Source organism: Podarcis raffonei, chromosome 3, assembly GCF_027172205.1.
Source record: "Podarcis raffonei isolate rPodRaf1 chromosome 3, rPodRaf1.pri, whole genome shotgun sequence".
In the NCBI taxonomy this organism is placed as follows: domain Eukaryota; kingdom Metazoa; phylum Chordata; class Lepidosauria; order Squamata; family Lacertidae; genus Podarcis; species Podarcis raffonei.
This window is the reverse complement of record NC_070604.1, coordinates 5,104,614-5,124,953: the sequence shown is the minus strand read 5'-3', so window position 1 is coordinate 5,124,953 and position 20,340 is coordinate 5,104,614. Positions and strand designations below refer to the sequence as shown.

Here is a 20,340-nt window from a genome sequence, read left to right as displayed (position 1 = left end):
CATAAGCTGCCTTCTATTGAGTCAGACCATGGGGCACCAAAGGGGTTTTTCTGAGGTAGTTTTATTTTGTCAGTTAAGGCATCCACATCATAGCGAACAATGGTAGTAAGTGCATAATCTGAAGTAGAAAGATAACAAGTGCTTTGTTCAATGCATACTCCATTTGTTTCAGATAACAGTTACAGTAGTAAATTTTAACTACAATCTTAGAAACTCACGACTAGCTGGTATCCTCCCCTGTCTAGAAATCAAACCTTATTCTACCCTTGTATGCTCTGTGTAGATTACAGTTACCAGACGTCCCCATTTCCTGGGGACAGTCCCTGGATTTACAAATCAGTCCCCTGACAAAATCCATCTATTTAGTAAGGTAAAGGTAAAGGTACCCCTGCCCGTACGGGCCAGTCGTGACCAACTCTAGGGTTGCGCGCTCATCTCGCTCAAGAGGCCGGGAGCCGGTGCCGTCCAAAGACACTTCCGGTTCACGTGGCCAGCGTGACGAAGCTGCTCTGGAGAGCCAGCACCAGTGCCGCACACGGAAACGCCGTTTACCTTCCCGCTATAAAGTGATACCTATTTATCTACTTGCACTTAGGGGTGGGCAGGAGCTGGGACCGAACGACGGGAGCTCACCCCGCCGCGGGGATTCGAACCGCCGACCTTACGATCAGCAAGTCCTAGGCACTGAGGTTTTACCCACAGCACCACCCACGTCCCTATCTATTTAGTAGGAAGTTGAAAAGTGTCCCTGGATTCATTGAAAAAAATCTGGTAACTTTAGTGTAGATCCCTGCCATGGCCTCTGATACTCAGTTATTATGGAATTAATTATGGCGGCAATGAGCTCTCACACCTTCCTTGTGGGCGCCCTTTGCGGGACCGCGCACAGTACCGCGGCCCCATAGGACCCACCAGCTGGCTGGGCTGGCCTGCCTCCCTGTGCTAGTCATTGGAGGTTCCCGCCAAACCTCAGTTAGCCAATCAGCCCTACAGGGAGGCGGGGCCAGCTGCTTAAATAGAAGGCGGAGCCGGCAGCAACCATGTCGTTAGCCTTCTTTGGGGCACTTTGGATTGGTGAGTGTGTTGAGGCCTTTGCTGTCACAGATTTAAGCTTTTCTGATTGCAGCTTGCAACTCATCGAGTTCATGCATCTAAAACTGATCAGGTACACAAGGGAACCTCTTTACTTTACCTTCTCTCAATCTGGACCTTGCCCTGTTTCAGACGCACGTAAATTCATGAGAGTTCGCCTTGGGGGGTCTGGACAACTTTTTATTCATACGTCCAGCCGCCTCTTGACTAAACACCAGTTCACAGCTGTGTTGCATAAAGCCAGTGCGGCGTGTGGCAGCAGCACAACCCAATTTGCTGGGCGCTCCTTCCGCATTGGTGCTACAACCTCAGCAGCAGCAGGTGGTCTCCCTCCTGAGCGCATTAAGGCAATGGGTCGGTGGCGTTCTACTGCATATAAGGGATACATTCGGCAGGGTCAACAAACACTAACTGATTCTCTGTAATAATTATCTCCTAGGTACCACCCCCAAGTGGATGTGGATTTTTGGCCATAGTATCATGCATTGGGCAGCTGATCAGGCAGCCACCAGTTCCTTGGGAGAACACTTGGGCCTCCAACCAAAGGTTCCCATCACCTGGTTTGGCCACTGTGGAATGCGATGGGATGCCCTCCTATCAAGATTGCTTCAGGAATTTGCGTTGCATGGTCCGCCAGATGCTGTCTTGTTCCACCTGGGTGAAAACAACTTGGTCATGTGCAAGGACTTTGTGCTGGCAAAATCAGCAATCGCGGACTTGGAACACCTCCATGCCATGCACCCTAACATCATCATCCTATGGTTGGAACTCCTTCTGCGTTTGCATTGGCCTTTATACCATCCAGACTGAATTATGCAATGGAAAAAAATAACAGGGCCATTCATTCAGCAATCTTGCGCCTCAGAGGCCACGTTGTGAAGCATCTGGACATGAAAACCAATAGACTGGAACTTTCCAGACGTGACAGAGTGCACCACACCACTCTGGGAAATGAACATTGGCTGGACGACATCAGGTGTGACCTACAGGATTGGTTGTCGGTTTGCTAGAGGGTTTTCTTTTCTTCTTTCAGATGTAGGTAGTCTTGGCGGCAAGACGCTGATTTTGTGGTCTCGGGAGGCAGTTTTAGGCCTTGGGTGGAATCCTTTAGTCTATCTTCCCTAAATAGGGGAGGAGCGTGAAGTGGTGACTCACCCCACCCCCACGTGGTGGCGATTCCAGGGTCCCCTCTTAAAGGGGTTTGTATATGGGAGTTACTGGCCATACACTGAAAGATTGTCAGTGAACTCCCCTGCGTTGCAGGGATATGGGGTGGCCTGCTAGCATACACAAGTGTCTTGCTGTGCACCCTCCCATATCCCATTCAGCCTGAGGAGCCCCAGTTCCCCCGGCTGGGGGGCTGGGAGGGATACACACCCAGTGCCTAAGCCAAGGTCTTCCTACATCTGAAAGGTTTAATAAAGTTGTGGCCAATTTTTAATTCCATAACACACTGTTACGAGTCATTATTCCTTCTGGTGGTCTCTTGGGGCCGGGGGGGGGGGTGTCTCTGCCTGGGCACACAATTATGAAAACAAAGCCGGTTCACAAAGAGAAAAGAAAAGTCTCTGCATAATCAGGAGATTCCCCTGTCCTGCCGAAATGTTGCTTTCTGGATAAGGCATTTTTAATCTCTCACAAGCGTGTTTTAGTCAGTATTTGTGTGATGTCAAAATGATGGCCTGACCTGGGACTGGCACTGCAGCCAGCTGGCAGTTTTGGGTGAGGAAGCGGCCTTCATGGCTGCCTCACATGTTGGCGCTAGGCCCCAAAGGATCAGCTCAGGCACGGCTTCCCTCCCTGCAGCTCTGGCCGTGATGAGGGAGCCTGTTGTGGGTGCCCTCGTTGAGCCCTCTCAAAAAATGTGCCCAGGGCCACCCCACAGCCCCCTCCACCCTCTGCAGCAGTTCCTTGTCAAATCTCCCTCTCTTTCCATATTGCCTTGCTTGTATTGAGTTGACTTTGCTAGCGACATCATTGGTCACAGAACTAGACTAAATTGGTCCAACCTGGGGATTTTCAACTTTGGCATTGGGTTGACCTTAGCAACCATCAGGACGATCCTATTTGATATACATTGGTACCTCCAGTTGCGCACGGGATCCATTCTGGAGCTCCGGTCAGATCCCAAGGGATTCGCAACCAGAGGTGCCTGTTCTGCACATGTGTGCAGTGCGGTAGAGTGCTTCTGTGCATGCACACGCAGCGAAACCCAGAAAAATATTTATGGGTTTGCCACGTGCATAACCCGAAGGATACGCAACAGAGGTGTGCGTATCCAGAGGTACCACTGTATGTCATAGGACCTTCTCACAAACAGTCGAGCACTTAAGGCACTGCCAGCAGACGGGCTGGCCGTTAATGGTTGTACCCAATGCCCATGCCAAACCTCTTACATCTGTAATCAAGAACATTATGGTATAACATTTGGCCAACAGTTTGGGGTTTTGTGTATTCCTTAATAATAAAGTTGAGTTGTGTGGGGATTTCTGTGCCTGGGTACACAAGTCCTTTTGTAATGAAAATCAAGGTTAAAAACTGCAACCCTACCAAGCCAAAATGTTATCAGCCACTACCTTCCTTACTTTTTTCTAAACTAGAAAGCAAAGTTGTCTACCTCACTAGTAACTTCTAAGTCAGGCATCCCCAACCTTCGGCCCTCCAGATGTTTTGGACTACAGTTCCCATCATTCCTGACCACTGGTCCTGTTAGCTAGAGATCATGGGAGTTGTAGGCCAGAACATCTGGAGGGCTGCAGGTTGGGGATGCCTGTTCTAACTCAAGAACATTAACAAACAAGTTAAGAAGCACAGGTGCCAGTGCCAACTTTTGGAGGACTCTTCTTTCCACATCCCTTCTCCGGGAGACCTGTGCAATTGTTCCTACTCTCTGCTTCATGTTACTTAGGACGTTCCTGGGCCACTTTGCCTCTTATCCCATGACTGCTTAGCTTATTCAGGAGTCTTTGGTGACGTACTTTTGTTGAAAGCTTTTTGAAGGCTAAATACACAATGCTAAGTGGATCACCTCTGTCTTGACACTCTCAAACAACTCTAAAAGGTCAGTAAGACCTTGGTTCTACTTCAGCAAGTCTTGCTCTTCTATATGCTTGGGGTTCTTTTGTTCTTAACAATACTCTCCACTAGTTTCCACAGGACATGGCTAACTGCCATGATTTCCAGGATGATGATGATAATAATAATAATAATAATAATAATAATAATAATAATAATAATTTATTATTTATACCCCGCCCATCTGGCTGGGCCTCCCCAGCCACTCTGGGCGGCTCCCAAAAGAATATTAAAATACTGTGATACATCAAACATTAAAAGCATCCCTAAACAGGGCTGTCTTCAGATGTCTTCTAAAAGTCTGGTAGTTGTTGTTCTCTTTGACACCTGGTGGGAGGGCATTCCACAGGGAGGGCGCCACTATCGAGAAGGCCCTCTGCCTGGTTCCCTGTAACTTGGCTTCTTGCAGTGAGGGAACCGCCAGAAGGCCCTCGGTGCTGGACCTCAGTGTCCGGAAAGAACGATGGGGGTGGAGACGATCCTTCAGGTATACTGGACCGAGGCCGTTTAGGGCTTTAAAGGTCAGCACCAACACTTTGAATTGTGCTCGGAAACGTACTGGGAGCCAATGTAGGTCTTTCAAGACCGGTGTTATATGGTCTCAGCGGCCGCTCCCAGTCACCAGTCTGGCTGCTGCGTTCTGGATTAGTTGTAGTTTCCGGGTCACCTTCAAAGGTAGCCCCACGTAGAGCGCATTGCAGTAGTCCAAGCGGGAGATAACCAGAGCATGCACCACTCTGGCAAGGCAGTCCGCAGGCAGATTTGGTCTCAGCCTGCGTACCAGATGGAGCTGGTACACAGCTGCCCTGGACACGGATTTAACCTGTGCCTCCATGGACAGATGTGAGTCCAAAATGACTCCCAGGCTGTGCACCTGGTCCTTCAGGGGCACAGTTACCCCATTCAGGACCAGGGAATCCTCCACACCTGCCCGCCTCCTGTCCCCCAGAAACAGTACTTCTGTCTTGTCAGGATTCAATCTCAATCTGTTAGCCGCCATCCATCCTCCAACTGCCTCCAGACACTCACACAGGACCGTCACCGCCTTCACTGGTTCTGATTTGAAAGAGAGGTAGAGCTGGGTATCATCCGCATACTGATGAACACCCAGCCCAAACCCCCTGATGATCTCTCCCAGCGGCTGCATGTAGATGTTGAAAAGCATGGGGGAGAGGACAGAACCCTGAGGCACCCCACAAGTGAGAGCCCAGGGGTCTGAACACTCATCCCCCACCACCACTTTCTGAACACGGCCCAGGAGGAAGGAGCAGAACCACTGTATGACAGTGCCCCCAGCTCCCAGCCCCTCAAGACGGTCCAGAAGGATGTTATGGTCAATGGTATCAAACGCCGCTGAGAGATCCAGCAGAACTAGGAAACAGCTCTCACCTCACCGCCGGAGATCATCAACCAGTGCGACCAAGGCAGTTTCAGTCCCGTGATGAGGCCTGAATCCCGACTGGAAGGGATCCAAATGGTCCGCTTCTTCCAGGCGTGCCTGGAGTTGTTCAGCAACCACTCGCTCAATCACCTTGCCCAAGAATGGAAGATTTGAGACTGGGCGATAGTTGGCCATCGTGGCCGCATCTAAAGATGGTTTTTTAAGAAGCGGTTTAATAACCACCTCTTTCAGCGGGTCTGGGAAGGCTCCCTCACGGAGGGAAGCATTCACCACCCCACGAAGCCCATCGGCCAGCCCTTCCCGGCTAGCTTTTATAAGCCAGGATGGGCAAGGATCAAGGAGACAGGTGGTTGGTTTCACTCGTCCAAGCAGCCTGTCCACATCATCGGAGGTAACAGATTGGAATTGATCCCATGCAATTTGACTAGACAGGACTCTAGCACTCTCCCGCCCTGGCCCTGCTCCCACACCCTTCCCACATTTGCTCTAATAATTGGTGTTACATTGACCACTTTCCAATCCTCAGGTATGAGACGGGTGTTAGGGACCAGTTACATATTTTTGTTAGAGGATCAACTGTTTCAAACTTGAGTTCTCAGGTTAATGCAATCTGGACCTGATTATTTCTGTTTGTAATTTGTCAGTTAGGAAGTTGTAGCCAATAATATTTATGGCTTCTTTGCATCCCACCACGAGTTTCATGTGGTTTCTTTCTTCCTGTCTGAGTTCCAGTTGTGCCTGGGGTCATAAACACCAAGCCATTGACAGTAAGTCCTAGCCCCTAAAGAACTGCTGCAATGGTGCCCCATTCTGGCCCATTTTTCTTTGATTTGGCACTCAGCACGCTCCTAATAAGGGATGTGGGTGGCGCTGTGGGTTAAACCACAGAGCCTAGGACTTGCCGATCAGAAGGTCGGCGGTTCGAATCCCCGCGATGGAGTGAGCTCCTGTTGCTTGGTCCCTGCTCCTGCCAACCTAGCAGTTCAAAAGCACATCAAAGTGCAAGTAGATAAATAGGTACCGCTCCGGTGGGAAGGTAAACGGCGTTTCCGTGCGCTGCTCTGGTTCGCCACAAGCGGCTTAGTCATGCTGGTCACATGACCCGGAAGCTGTACGCCGGCTCCCTCGGCCAGTAAAGCGAGATGAGTGCCGCAACCCCAGAGTCGGTCACGACTGGACCTAATGGTCAGGGTTCCCTTTACCTTTACCCTATGCTCCTAATAACTCATACCATCGCTTGGCATTTAATTAGCTGCAGGATTTTACCCATGCTTGATTCTTTGTTCTTAAAAAGTAGGGAATTAAGAGCAATCTTTGACAGCCATTAGTGAAGTTTGAGAATGCATTTATTTTGCAAGATTACTATCATTTTTTACAGCCGATGAAAAGCTATGAGAGAAGGAAATTAAACTTAATAATGAATGTCTAATAGTTTATTTAAAAGTTTATTGCAGCCACTTTCTAATTTTAAACATAAAATAAATAGGAATGCTATACTTAAGTTGAGTTCCACAACATACCACCTGATGATTACAATCACAATCTGAAGCAGTTATACAACAAATTTCTAGCTTATTGAAGAAGATTCTAAACAGTTTGTGTGGAACTGAAATATAAAGCAACGTTAGAATGTGATGGGTAGAGAGTGAATATATTTGCAATATTTAAACATTTAGCTTTGAAGTATTCGAAGCATTCTCTAAAACATAATAGTTTTTTTAAAAAATAAAATAAAACTAAACCCAAAGTGAACACAGAGGCTGACATATTTCTGTCACTTTTTTTGCAAACAATTCTTGCAAATGCTCTTTTAAAAAAATCAATAGCATGCAAATGCACCAGTTTTAGAGGGGAGAGTTTCTTTTTAATGCTGAGTTTCCATGCTTTTCGGTGAAGAATGAAAGAATGACCCTCTGAAAATTAACCTTGTGGTACTCATGTGTACATGTTAAATAATTTCTGTCTGGCAGTGACAACCAGCTTGGCAATATTCAGCCAATATTCCCGCACTACAGTTGAAGTGTTTTAGCATTTCCTTACAGCGGTCGTAAAAATCAACATGCCTTCATGGGTTCGCTGAAATAGATCAAACAGAAAGAAAAGTTAGATACAAAAGGAGAAAGCAAAACACACCTCCTTTTATCTGCCATTTATCTATCTCTTGACTCTGTGACTTCAGTCCTGCAACAGTCCGGGTGATTTATCCTTTTTCATGCAAACTTTTTTATGTCAGCGTTGGCACTGACGGTCACTAATTACCTAAAGAAGTCTTAACCTCCATCGTTCAGCCCAGACACTTAGGTCCAGCGCTGAGGGTCTTCTGCTGGTTCCCTCACTGTGAGAAGTGAGGTTACAGGGAACCAGACAGAGGGCCTTCTCGGTAGTGGTGCTGGCCCTGTGGAACGCCCTCCCATCAGATGTCAAGGAAATAGGCAACTATCCTATTTTTAAAAGACATCTGAAGGCAGCCCTGTTTAGGGAAACTTTTAATATTTGATGAATCATTGTATTTTAATATTCTGCTGGAAGCTGCCCAGAGTGGCTGGGGAAACCCAGGCAGATGGGCGGGGTATAAATTATTATTATTAATTATTATTATTATTTTATTAACTGGTCAAGAGGCCCAGTTTATTTTAGGAAATTTGGTCATTCACAATGATCTCCCAAAGGGCCTTGCTTAGAGTTCTGCTCCCCTGCAAAGTCTATTCCGAATAAAGCCTTATTTGTGGCAGTAAATAAATGCTGGGATTCAGTCCCCAGGGCAGCTCTCAGCACCGGGTGGTGAGACAGCTATAGATGCCTCTTAGAAAGACCACTAGCCTTCCATTCACAAAAGTTTCTGGAGTGCTTAACTATATCTAACACAAATTTCAGAGTCCAGAGAAATTGCTTTATATAAGTAACTTACTGCACAGTTTATCCTCACAGTTGCCAGGGCACGCTTCGCACGATGGGCCTTCTTTGTAGGGTTCTGCTAGTTTGCCGATTATGTTCCCGCTGAAATCACAGAGCCATAGAGCATGAAATGCGGGCTCTCATGGGGGGAAAATTAAGAACACTGTATTCAAAACTGATAGTTACCCAGGGCAGAAATGGCACAGGTAGAAATAAGGGGAGGCACTTTCTGGGCAGTGAACAAGCGCACATCCAACTTCATGTGAACTGTACGAAATGAGCTATGGACATAAGAGGGGAAACACATCAAACCAGGAAACCATATAGAATTACATTTGAACACTGAGCACTTTAAGATATGAAAAGATTAACTTTCTGCACTTAAAAAGAAAAGGCAAAAAACCCCATTTCCAATATGGGTTCCATACGCCCGGGTTTCCCTGGACGTTTACAAAGGGAGCCATTTTTTCTGCCCGGAGACCATTTTCTAGAGTAAAATTGCGGCAAATTTGGCAGCCCTAGAAAATATGCATTTTCAGTCCTGAACATTTACACTGTTTCTCTGCGTACATATAAAACTATCACACTTCTTTAGATACACAACAGAGCAACACATCTGATTCTCAACTGCCAAATCCATTCTGCAAGGAAGAAAATACCCTTGCCATTAAAGTTCTTGGATATATAGGGTTTAAAATATTAAGTAATGTTTCTTTGTTGAGACAAAAAGGAAGGAAGGAAGGAAAGGTGGTGATTTGATGGGAGTTGGGAGTCATATGAAAATTTAGGGTCCCTCGTTTTATGGGATGAAACTTACTTTTTGCAAATTTATTCAGTGAGGGATCTTAAAAATATGTTTTTGGGTGTGAGGAATTCAAAGTTGCTATTATTTTTCTTATTGGACAACATTTAGCTTGGTAAGTCTACATTTGATGAAGAAGCACGCAAACTGCTTTTGAAAAACCAAGAGATTTTAATTTTATGTTCTGGAAATGTCAAGTAATGCTAAATAATAAAAATAAGTGTGTGTGTGTGTGTGTCTATCTATCTATCTATCTATCTATCTATCTATGAATGAGAGAGAGAATATAGGAATAATAACTGCAAGCAGGCAATCTTTTTTTTAACAATTTCTATGCAATTTCACACATATTTTACTTCCCAATCAAAACTAAATTATCTTAATTTAACCCAAATATCTTTTGAATTCCCAAGTCACAATACAACTTTTTAACACACCTCATTTTTGGAATTTGAAAGATTAAAAATCCAACATGCCGTAATTGTGATATGTTGCAGTGTGAGAGAAAAGACCAAAGATTTGGACAAATGAATAAATCATGTCTAGAAATAAATCTTGCATAAGGTGAGGTTGAATGGCCATCTGTCATGGATGCTTTTGTTGAGATTGACTAGATGACCCTCAGTGTCCCTTCCAACTCTACAATTCTGTGATTCTGTGAGAACACATAAAAGGGGAGGGAGAAGCATGCAGCGTGCTTAAGCAGTGGTGGCTGGGTGAACGTGGATGGGAACACCATGATTGTCGGTAAAGGGCAGAATAATGATACACCCTCGGCAGAAAGAGCAGAGCTGGAACAAGGCAGAGAACGGTCCTTTCTGAATCAAACACAGAAGAGGGGGAAATGGAACACGGTCACCCAATCACTGATATGGCAAAAAAGGCTACCACACCGCATGCTATGAGTTGCTCCTCGAAGTCAAGTTGCAACTGTATTAACAGTTTTAAGAAAAAGGAAACAAACTTGCAAGACGTTTTCGTCTTGCGAAGCAAGCCCACAGGGAAATTCGTCTTGCGAAGCAACTCAAAAAACCAAAAACCCTTTCGTCTTGCGAGTTTTTCGTCTTGCGAGGTACCACTGTACCTGAAGGAGCATCTCCACCCCCATCGTTCTGCCCGGACACTGAGGTCCAGCACCAAGGGCCTTCTGGAGGTTCCCTCATTGCGAGAAGTGAGGTTACAGGGAACCAGACACAGGGCCTTCTCGGTAATGGCACCCGCCCTGTGGAACACCCTCCCTTCAGATGTCAAGGAAATAAGCAACTATCCTGTTTTTAAAAGACATCTGAAGGCAGCCCTGTTTAGGGAAGTTTTTAATATTTAATGTTGTATTGTTTTTAACACTCGATTGGGAGCCGCCCAGAGTGGCTTGGGAAACTCAGCCAGATGCGTGGGGTATAAATAAATTATTATTATTATTATTATTATTATTATTATTATTATTATTATTATGAAGCAAAGTGTAGGAAACCAGCCTGCAGCTTCTGTACATTATTTTTATTCCCAAAAATATTCTGTACATTATTTTTATTCCCAAAAGACCGTCTTGCATCCTAGATTCATTGGGTGTTTCTGTTTGTACCTGAGTATAGCTAAGAATGCTTCCTTCCGCATCAGCTGGCAAACTGCCAAATATGAAGTACTTCTGTGCGCTGGCCCAGGCCTCGATCATGGCTCCCCAGGGCATGGCGGTCTCTGTTTGCGACAGAGTCTCACTGCAGGTCACATCTGCAAGAAGAAGGAATGTCGTTGCAAACTCTGGGCTCATCCAGGCTTGCCCATGCACCCCCCACCCCACCCCTCACCTGATCTTTACCGCTGAATCGGAGCAAACATCAATCGGGTTTTCTCTTGTTTATTGCTAAAGTGGGGGTTTTCCTGGGGCGATGGCAAAACCGCTTGAGCCCATGCTTAGAAAGGACAAGCAGGAAAAAGCTTGGATCCAGCTTTCTAGGCACACGATAAGCCCAAGTCTGGATGAGCCCTCTGTTTTGCTTGGCGCAGATTCGTTAAGATTAGCCACAAAACTGACCCTAGAATTTGGACATGTACAGGCATTTTGGTTGTGAGTGTGCGCGCACGCGCACGCATACCCACCCACCGTTTACTCTGATTCCAGTGCATTTGCATCCCTGGTTTGGGAAGGGGTATACACATGACTGGGTTGCGGGTGGCGTTGTGGGTTAAACCACAGAGCCTAGGACTTGCTGATCAGAAGGTCGGCGGTTCGAATCCCCGTGACAGGGTGAGCTCCCGTTGCTCCGTCCCAGCTCCTGCCAACCTAGCAGTTCGAAAGCACGTCAAAGTGCAAGTTGATAAATAGGTACCGCTCCGGCGGGAAGGTAAACGGCGTTTCTGTGCGCTGCTCTGGTTCGCCAGAAGCGGCTTAGTCGTGCTGGCCATATGACCCGGAAGCTGAATGCCAGCTCTCTCGGCCAATAAAGCGAGATGAGCGCCGCAACCCCAGAGTCGGCCACGACTGGACCTATTGGCCAGGGGTCCCTTTACCTTTACCTTTATACACATGACTGCAATCCATATTTATCCTGCTGCATTTATGAAATACAGTGGTACCTCAGGTTACATATGCTTCAGGTTACATACGCTTCAGGTTACAGACTCTGCTAACCCAGAAATAGTACCTCGGGTTAAAAACTTTGTTTCAGGATGAGAACAGAAATCGTGCTCCAGCGGCGCGGCAGCAGCAGGAGGCCCCATTAGCTAAAGTGGTGCTTCAGGTTAAGAACAGTTTCAGGTTAAGAACTGACCTCCAGAACGAATTAAGTTCATAACCAGAGGTACCACTGTACTGCATTTTAATGAGTCCCTCCCCTCTCAACTGACTTCAATCTGAACTGAAAGAATGAGCTAGCTGTGTTTCAGGGCATACACAGCCATAGACCATAGCCAAAAGTTACATATATTGTAGACAAAAATAAAATAAAATTGTCCAGTAGCACCTTAGAGACCAACTAAGTTTGTTGTAGAGATATGCATCCACTTTGGATGAAGCCCAAATACCAAATTGCAGCTGCCTGCTTTGGCGGTATTTGAACCTCCCCCCAAATGGTGCCGGTCCTGCCCAAAATGATCCAAAGTGGAGCTGGCTGGACCCACAGCTTGAGAGTGCTTCAGAGATTCAAAAGCCGAGGTTGCACCATCAGAGCAGCCGATGGGAGGAGAGTGCACCCACCTAAGCTGAGCAAACTTGGAGTCTCTCTAGCTATTTCATGGGATATCATGTTGTCTTGATTGTTTCCCGGCCACTTGATAGCTGCCCCAAAGTTTCACCAAAGCGAGCCTTTGACTCAATCCGAAATTGTTCCCTGAATCCATCTATGAGGAATTGGACTCCTTTCTAAAGTACTGAGACTGGAACCAAACTCATTTCCCCCCTGTGTACACACCTAATAAATAGTAACCTAATGTATTTAAACTGCGGCCACGTTTGATTAAATGCCATTAAAAATACAATTGTGTGTGGGAGGGGATGCCATTACCCAAGTTCTTCTCAATCATTCCAATGTCTCGGCATTCATTGATCAGAACACAAGAAGCTAGAAGCTCGTTTCTTTGTTACTGAGGACCAAACTAGAAGTCTAAATGTCTCCTTAGCAAACATGCCTATGTTTGGATCCAGATTTCTGGAACTTCTGGGGGGCAGGGAGTAGTCATTGGAATTGAGGAGATGAAACACTGGGATTTATTTTAGAGGCATAACACTGAAAATGCTCATGTGTAGAGGGGGGTGCACAAAATCGTGCAAAAACCAGATCTGTCCCCTGCCCATTATGCATTAACACCCAGTGGGGACACAGCCCTTGTCTCCCTCCTGAACATAGGATGGAACTCTATGTGACTTGTGAGGAGATATGTAACTGCCTGCCATTGAGGAGCTATTGTGAGGGGTCGCTTCCCCTTTCTCCCTCAGGCCATTTTCTGCTCAAAATCTCCCCCTCCAAAGAACTGTTTCCCCTTGGTGGCTAGCACACTTTTTATTTGTTGTTTACTGATGTCCGACTCTTCGTGACCCCATGGACCAGAGCACTCCTTCATGGATCACTGCCTTGTTGTGGCAAAGGGGCTTGAATAACTCAGAGAAGCTATGAGCTATGCAGTGCAGGGCCACCCAAGACGGACAGGTTATAGTGGAGAGTTTTGACTAAACGTGATCCACCTGGAGCAGGAACCGGCAAGCCACTCCAGGATCCCTGCCAAGAAAACTCCATGGACTTTTTATTTAGAAAGTATAAAAGAGATGTCTAGTTGACTTACTATGCAATTTTCGGTCCTCTTCGGGACTGTTTCTAAATTGACATTTTGAAGCATGTTTTTTAGCATTAGCAGCAGCCTTCTCACTCCACGTCTTTTCAAAGTAAACAAGAGAGAGAGAGAGAATACATTACTACTACCACTACTATTTATAAGATTTATTTCCCACCGTTAGCTGTAAGGTCCCAGGGTAGGGCAAAGGTAAAGGGACCCCTGACCCTTAGGTCCAGTCGTGGCTGACTCTGGGGTTGCTGAGTTCATCTCGCTTTACTGGCCGAGGGAGCCGGCATGCAGCTTCCAGGTCATGTGGCCAGCATGACTAAGCCACTTCTGGTGAACCACAGCAACGCACGGAAATGCCGTTTACCTTCCCGCCGGAGTGGTACCTATTTATCTACTTGCACTTTGACGTGCTTTCGAACTGCTAGGTTGGCAGGAGCTGGGACCAAGCAACATGTCTCCAATAAAAAGCTGCATCAGAAGCAGAAATTGGAACTTCAAAGGCTGTTTGGGGATTAAAGTTTCATAAAACAGTGAACCACCGTCCCCAGTACACTGGTGAATCTGCTATCAAGATTGTTAAGGCTGGCACAATATTTTGCTGGAAGATTGGGAAAGGTTATGGGAAATTGATTTAAAATTTACCGATTGTTCTCTATTGAGAGAAAATTACATGAAAATGATGTATAGATGGTACATAACACCAGTACAATTAAGGAAAATGTACAAAACTGGCTCAAACTTATGCTGGAAATGCAAGGAAATAGAAGGGACTTTTTACCATATGTGGTGGGATTGCAGTAAAATCAAAATGTTTTGGGAAATGATATACAATGAGCTAAAGAAAATGTTCCATTTAACATTTGTGAAAAAGCCTGAAGCTTTCTTATTAGCCATAGTGGGGAAAGACCTGCCAAAGAAATGAAAAAATATTTTTATGTATGCGACAATGGCGGCAAGAGTCTTAATAGCACAAGGATGGAAGAATGAGGAAATCCCGACGAAAGAACTGTGGCAAGAAAAACTGGTGGACTATGCGGAATTGGCAAAACTGACACACAAACTACAGTGGTGCCTCGCAAGACGAAATTAATCCGTTCCGCGAGTCTCTTTGTCTTGCGTTTTTTTTTGTCTTGCGAAGCACGGCTATTAGCGGCTTAGCGGCTTTAAGAAAAAGGAAACAAACTCGCAAGAACTCGCAAGACGTTTCGTCTTGTGAAGCAAGCCCATAGGGAAATTCGTCTTGCGGAACGACTCAAAAAACGGAAAACCCTTTCGTCTAGCGAGTTTTTTGTCTTGCGAGGCATTCGTCTTGCGGGGCACCACTGTACGTGATAAGGATAACTGTGACTTCAAAGACTAATGGGAACCTTTTATGAAATATTTGAAGAAGCAACAAAATGAACTGGACTTTTTGGCAAGTTTTGAATAAACATCCACAAACTTTTTATTGTAATATATAGAGGGGGATAGTTTTGGATGCAGAGCAAGCTCAGTTCTGCTGTGCTACACACATCCCGCTTCACATGCTGCTAACCCTGCACTGCTCCTTGTGTGACTTGCAGCATGTGCCCAAGGTGTCTGGCTTGTGTTCCCACTCACTTTGTAGAAAAAGAGAAGAACACTGGCTGGGCTACATACATGACTTTGCACCATGCATTCATCCCGGCTAGTGTGTTAAATACAGTAGTTTAATTTGCAGAAATGGAAACGCATAAATGAATATTGCTGCGTGTTTACAGAAAGCACTTTGTGTTTTGACTGGATCAACAGCTCAGTCTAGTACGTTCTCTTGTGCCCTCGTGTGGTTGGTCAACTTTGGTCACATGAGATATATGACATCACAGACTCTATTTTGTGTGAGTGAGCTCACTGTGATGACACAGTGCAGGAAGATGTCTGTGTTAGCAAGCTGCTATAAACACTGCGGTGAGAGAAGCGTTTCGAATTTTCTCTGAACATTGCAAGCAGGACAATGTCAATGCTACTTCTCTGAATGAAGAAGACAGAGAGGTCTCTCTAAATGAAGAGAGCGAGCGAGCAGTGCAGTGCAGTGCAGCAGTAAATGGGCTCTCTGAGTTGAGCAGAGAGAAAGACTGAAACAGACGCTGGATTTCTTCAAGTAACTGCGTGGCCTATATAGCAAAGTACAGGCTGAGCACAAAGCTGAAAGTGGGAGCTGTGCTTGGATAAGCATATGTTTTCATATTCTACTTTTATCATCTGTTCCACAAGGAAAGCTTTTGAATATTCAATGAGTGTCTGATGGTGCTTTAATTCCTAACAGTGCTCCATATGGGATAAGCACGTCACCCTGAGATCAATCCATGCCTAGCTGACAGGGCTTCCGGGTTTGAGAACATGTCACATGCTCAGTGTCCATTATCTCCTGTTTCCAAACTTAAGTCCCAAACGCCATAAAATGGAAGAGAGGAGGAAAGAAGCTTTGCTTGCAATGCCACAGTGAGGACTTACCATTTTCAGCATGTTGCTGGCAGAAGGTATCACCTCCCTCCTAAGATTATTGATTTTTTCAATAATTTCCATCTGCAGCTTTTCATTGATCTCAGTCACTTGGGGTTGCTGACATTAAAAGAGAGGGGGGAGAGTGTGTCAGAGATTTCTTAAGATTTGAAAAATTACACTTCCATTTGTCATGAGCCTAAAATACAGCAACATAGTTGATGTATCATTAAAACACAAAGCGTGTTCTCATTAAAAGAGAGCACGTGTTGCGATTGGGGCCAGCCAAGCCACCCCTCTGTTGCTGAGTGGGTTAGGATAGATGGTCTCCAGCAGGGATTGGTAGTTTGTGTTGCAGGGGTAAAATTGATGTTGCCATTTTGGGAGTGGGAACAGAGGTTTTTTAAGCAATGCACGCAGCATGGGAGCTTTCACTTTTGCTGTGTGCAACGGATCACCCGCCCACCCTCCCTTATTTTGCGTCTTGTGTGTTGACCTTGCTATGCCTGTCATGGGGTGGCCTGCTTTTGGGGCAGGGACCTGGTAGGAATTTTGTCCAATTGGCTGATTGGCTGGTGCCATTTGGTTTTTGCCTACTGCGTAGCAAATCGTCTCAACTTGTAAGGTTGCAGTTAGGCATTGGTTGGTGGAGGGGTAAGGATTGGTTGCGCCTGCCCCTCCAATGCTGCTGCTGCAAGGGTATTCCGTTAAAGGAATCCAGGGGCTTGCCATGCTTTCATCCAAATCCCTGGCTTGGGGCTTGGGCCACGCAAGCCCCTGGGAGCATTTGGGGAGAGGTGAGGGTCTGGTGAACCAGCTCCACTTTCTACCCAATATTGTTTCCCCTCACTGACTTTCGCTAGAATCCGGAAGTCAGTTCTGTCCTCAGGTGGAGGGACAGATAGTCCTAACCAATGCCAAAACACCACTCACATCCATGAATGTTAATAAAGTTGTGGCCAAAATTATGCCAAAAACCTTAAAGAAAAATTCGGTGTGATGTGTGTGTTATTTGGGGGGGGGGGTGTCTTAGGACCTCGACACGCAACAGAATGCTCAATCCTCATCTTTGATATTGTCTGTATCAGGAGTCAGCAAACTTTTTTGGGAGGGGGCCAGTTCACCGTCCCCCAGACCTTGTGGCAGGCTGGACTGTGCATGCTCGCACACACGGGGGCACATGCACATTCGTGCACGCGCACCCGGTGGAGGGGGCTTCTCTTTCTCCCCCTCTCTCCCCCAGCCCCTCCCCTCCCCCTGCCTACCTATGGTGCTGCCAGCACAAGGGCTGGCTGGCTCCAGAGAAGTGCTGCACTCTGCCAACCGTGGCTCCTGTGCCTGCCCTCGTGAGCAGCAGAGGCTAGCGGCAGAGGTGGAGGCGGAGGGACAAGTGGCCCGAAAGGGCTGGCTCCACAGTGAGGACTTACCATTTTCAGCATGTTGCTGGCAGAAGGTATCACCTCCTTCCTGAGATTATTGATTTGTTCAGTAATTTCCATCTGCAGCTTTTCATTGATCTCCGTCACTTGGGGTTGCTGACATTAAAAGGGAGGGGGGAGAGTGTGTCAGAGATCTCTTAAGATTTGAAAAATTACACTTCCATTTGTCATGAGCCTAAAATACAGCAACACAGCTGATGTATCAATAGAACACAAAAAGAATGCTTAATCCTTATCTTTGATATTGTCTGTATCAGGGGTCAGCAAACTTTTTTTGGAGAGGGCCAGTTCAACGTCCCCCAGACCGTGTGGCAGGCTGGACCGTGCATGCTCACACACACGTGGGCACATGCACCACACCCGGCAGAGGGGGCTTTTCTCTCTCCCCCCCTTCCCCAGCCCCTCCCCTCCCCCTGCCTACCTATGGTGCTGCCGGCGCAAGGGCTGGCTGGCTCCAGAGAAGTGCTGCACTCTGCCAACCGTGGCTCCTTGTGAGCAGCAGAGGCTAGCGGCAGAGGTGGAGGCGGAGGGACAAGTGGCCCGAAAGGGCTGGCTCCAGAGAGGCACTGCCCAAAATGGTGCTCAGCCCAGACCCCTTCCTCCTTTACACAGGGCAGGGAGAAGCCAGGAGGAGGGAGGAGGAGACGCCACGGTGTGTGAGAGGGAGGGGGGAGAAATGGTGCCCCCCAAAAAAATTGCGGCACAGAAAAAACATTAACGAAAAAAATTAGTGAAGGAATCCACACGATCCACGGACCATCCGCAGGCCAGATCCTGAGGGCAATTGGGCCGGATCTGGCCTGTGGACCATAGTTTGCCGACCCCTGCAGAGTCTATCACTAGAAATCTAACCCAACCCAGCTGCATATGAGGACAAGTCATATAAAGGAGAGAACTGAACTCTCCCTAGGGCTGTGAAGCAAGGCAGAGGAGGATGCTTCAGGAAGTGAATTTGCAGGAAGTGAATTTGCAGGGCCTAGGATACTTTGTGATGTACTGAGGTTCTGTGGCAGAGGATGACCAAGGACTCAGACAAGTGGATGTGGGAACAGTTCCCCAGAGGCAGAAAGTTAGAAAAATTACTGCCTCAGAGTAAATGGTGTCCTCACAGCTATGCCACTGAAAAAGCCTGCAAGAATCACTTGGGTATCTTTCCTCTTAGTTTCATGCCTTCTACCACCTCTCTTACACGTTCTTAAATCTTTGAAAATTGCAAAGAAATAGTGTTAAGATCAGTAAGAAACACAGAAGTGTAGTCTAGAACTCAAAGTAACTGCAGATCCCTGACAGATGTAGACTAAGAATTATAATCTTAAAGACACTTGCCTCTCCTAGGGACTGTTGCAGCATAGCAGCCAATGGCAGGAGTACAGCTGGAAGAAGCATTTCTGGGGAAGCAAAAACAATTAGCAAATGTGATTAGAACCTTTTGTTTTGGGACATCTAATGCAAGTCTGTATTTAGAAGCAAATCCCACTGAATTCAATAGGACTACTTTCATAGTAAGTATGCTTAGAAGTGAAGCCTTGAGGTGGATTCATTCAAAATTTTATCAGGAGATACAAATATAGTTTATTTATAGTTGACCACAAATAAAAAGTTACGGAATGTAAAATGTAAAGGAACATTAAACAGGGAAAAGAGAGAGAAACCACAATCATAGATTGTTGAAGAAAAATGGCAGTATTTAGACATTATGCAACTTGCTTTGTAATTAAAAAAATTAGAGTCCCCCAATGAAATGATCAAAAGGAATCTGAAGGTTGTCTTGGGAAGGACTGTGTAAGGCAGGCTTCCTCAACCTCGGCCCTCCAGATGTTTTGAGACTACAATTCCCATCATCCCTGACCACTGGTCCTGCTAGCTAGGGATCATGGGAGTTGTAGGTCAAAAACATCTGGAGGGCCGAGGTTGAGGAAGCCTGGTATAAGGTTACTTATCTTAAGACTCATCCACACTTAGCTTTGCTCCACACTTTCTAGGCTCAGGAACTCTGCAGAAAACCTGATTGTCATTTGCTCTGATTCAGTGGGAAAATATATGTTTTCCCACGGAAAACACCAGGACAACAACAACAAACCTCCCACTTGGACACAGGCCTGAAAAGCCGGGACCTTTGCCTAGGAAGCACGGTGCAAGAGGAAGTGTGGTTGAGCCCACAACTCCTCTAAACTCCTAATAAAGGCTGCACTTGGAAAGTACAAATATCACTTTTTGCTTGTCCACACTTTTGCTTGTTCCAATCTTAGAGAGCACAGGACGGAGTGGCTTTTTGTTTTCCTCGCTGCCTCCCATGGGAAAACCTGGTGTTTACCACTGAATCGGAGCAAACGCCAGTCTGTATTTATGAAAAGATAGCTAGTTCAAATAAGGCGCCCCGTTCTTAAAACCCAGTGATTGGGAAGAGCCAGGCTGCTGGAGCAGCCATGCCATATAGCTCCTGCAGGCAGGTCTCTGGTTGCAATACGCAAGTACGGAGGAGAAAGCTCAACTGAAATAACTTTCAGTTTCATTATACAGGCAGATTTATAAGAATCCATCACCACATGGAATACAAAGGATTTGGGAGGACATAAAGGCGGTAACGAAGCCCCAAGTGAATGCAACAGTTTTCAGATTAAAATCAGTATACCAGCAACACATATAGACATGCCAAACATAAACCTAAGAAATTAAGCTTGAACTGGAATAATGAAATTATATAGGAATTTTAAAAGCCATTGGCAGACCATTGCTTTAAGAAGCAGATTTTCTTCTATTTCTCCCCCTAAATAAATAAAGGCTTTTTTTACATTACCTTTTGCAGTTCCTTTGGGGTACTTGGACAGGCTGCAGCAGTTACATCTAAATTGCAATGGGGCAGTGTATTTATATATATAGCAGGAAGACTTCCTGCTTTG

General features: G+C 46.1%; 1 protein-coding gene across 1 annotated transcript; it reads right to left on the bottom strand.

Moving 5' to 3' along the window:
• Window positions 1–7,226: 7,226 nt before the first annotated feature.
• Window positions 7,227–16,212, bottom strand: LOC128409900 (cysteine-rich venom protein-like). The gene is made up of 5 exons (XM_053380426.1): window positions 16,014–16,212; window positions 10,849–10,994; window positions 8,651–8,745; window positions 8,478–8,566; window positions 7,227–7,645 (listed from the first exon to the last, which is right to left on the bottom strand). Exons 2-5 carry the CDS (start codon window positions 10,951–10,953, stop codon window positions 7,635–7,637), a joined length of 300 nt encoding a protein of 99 aa, XP_053236401.1. The 5' UTR covers window positions 10,954–10,994; window positions 16,014–16,212; the 3' UTR covers window positions 7,227–7,634.
• Between the last annotated feature and the right edge of the window lie 4,128 nt (window positions 16,213–20,340).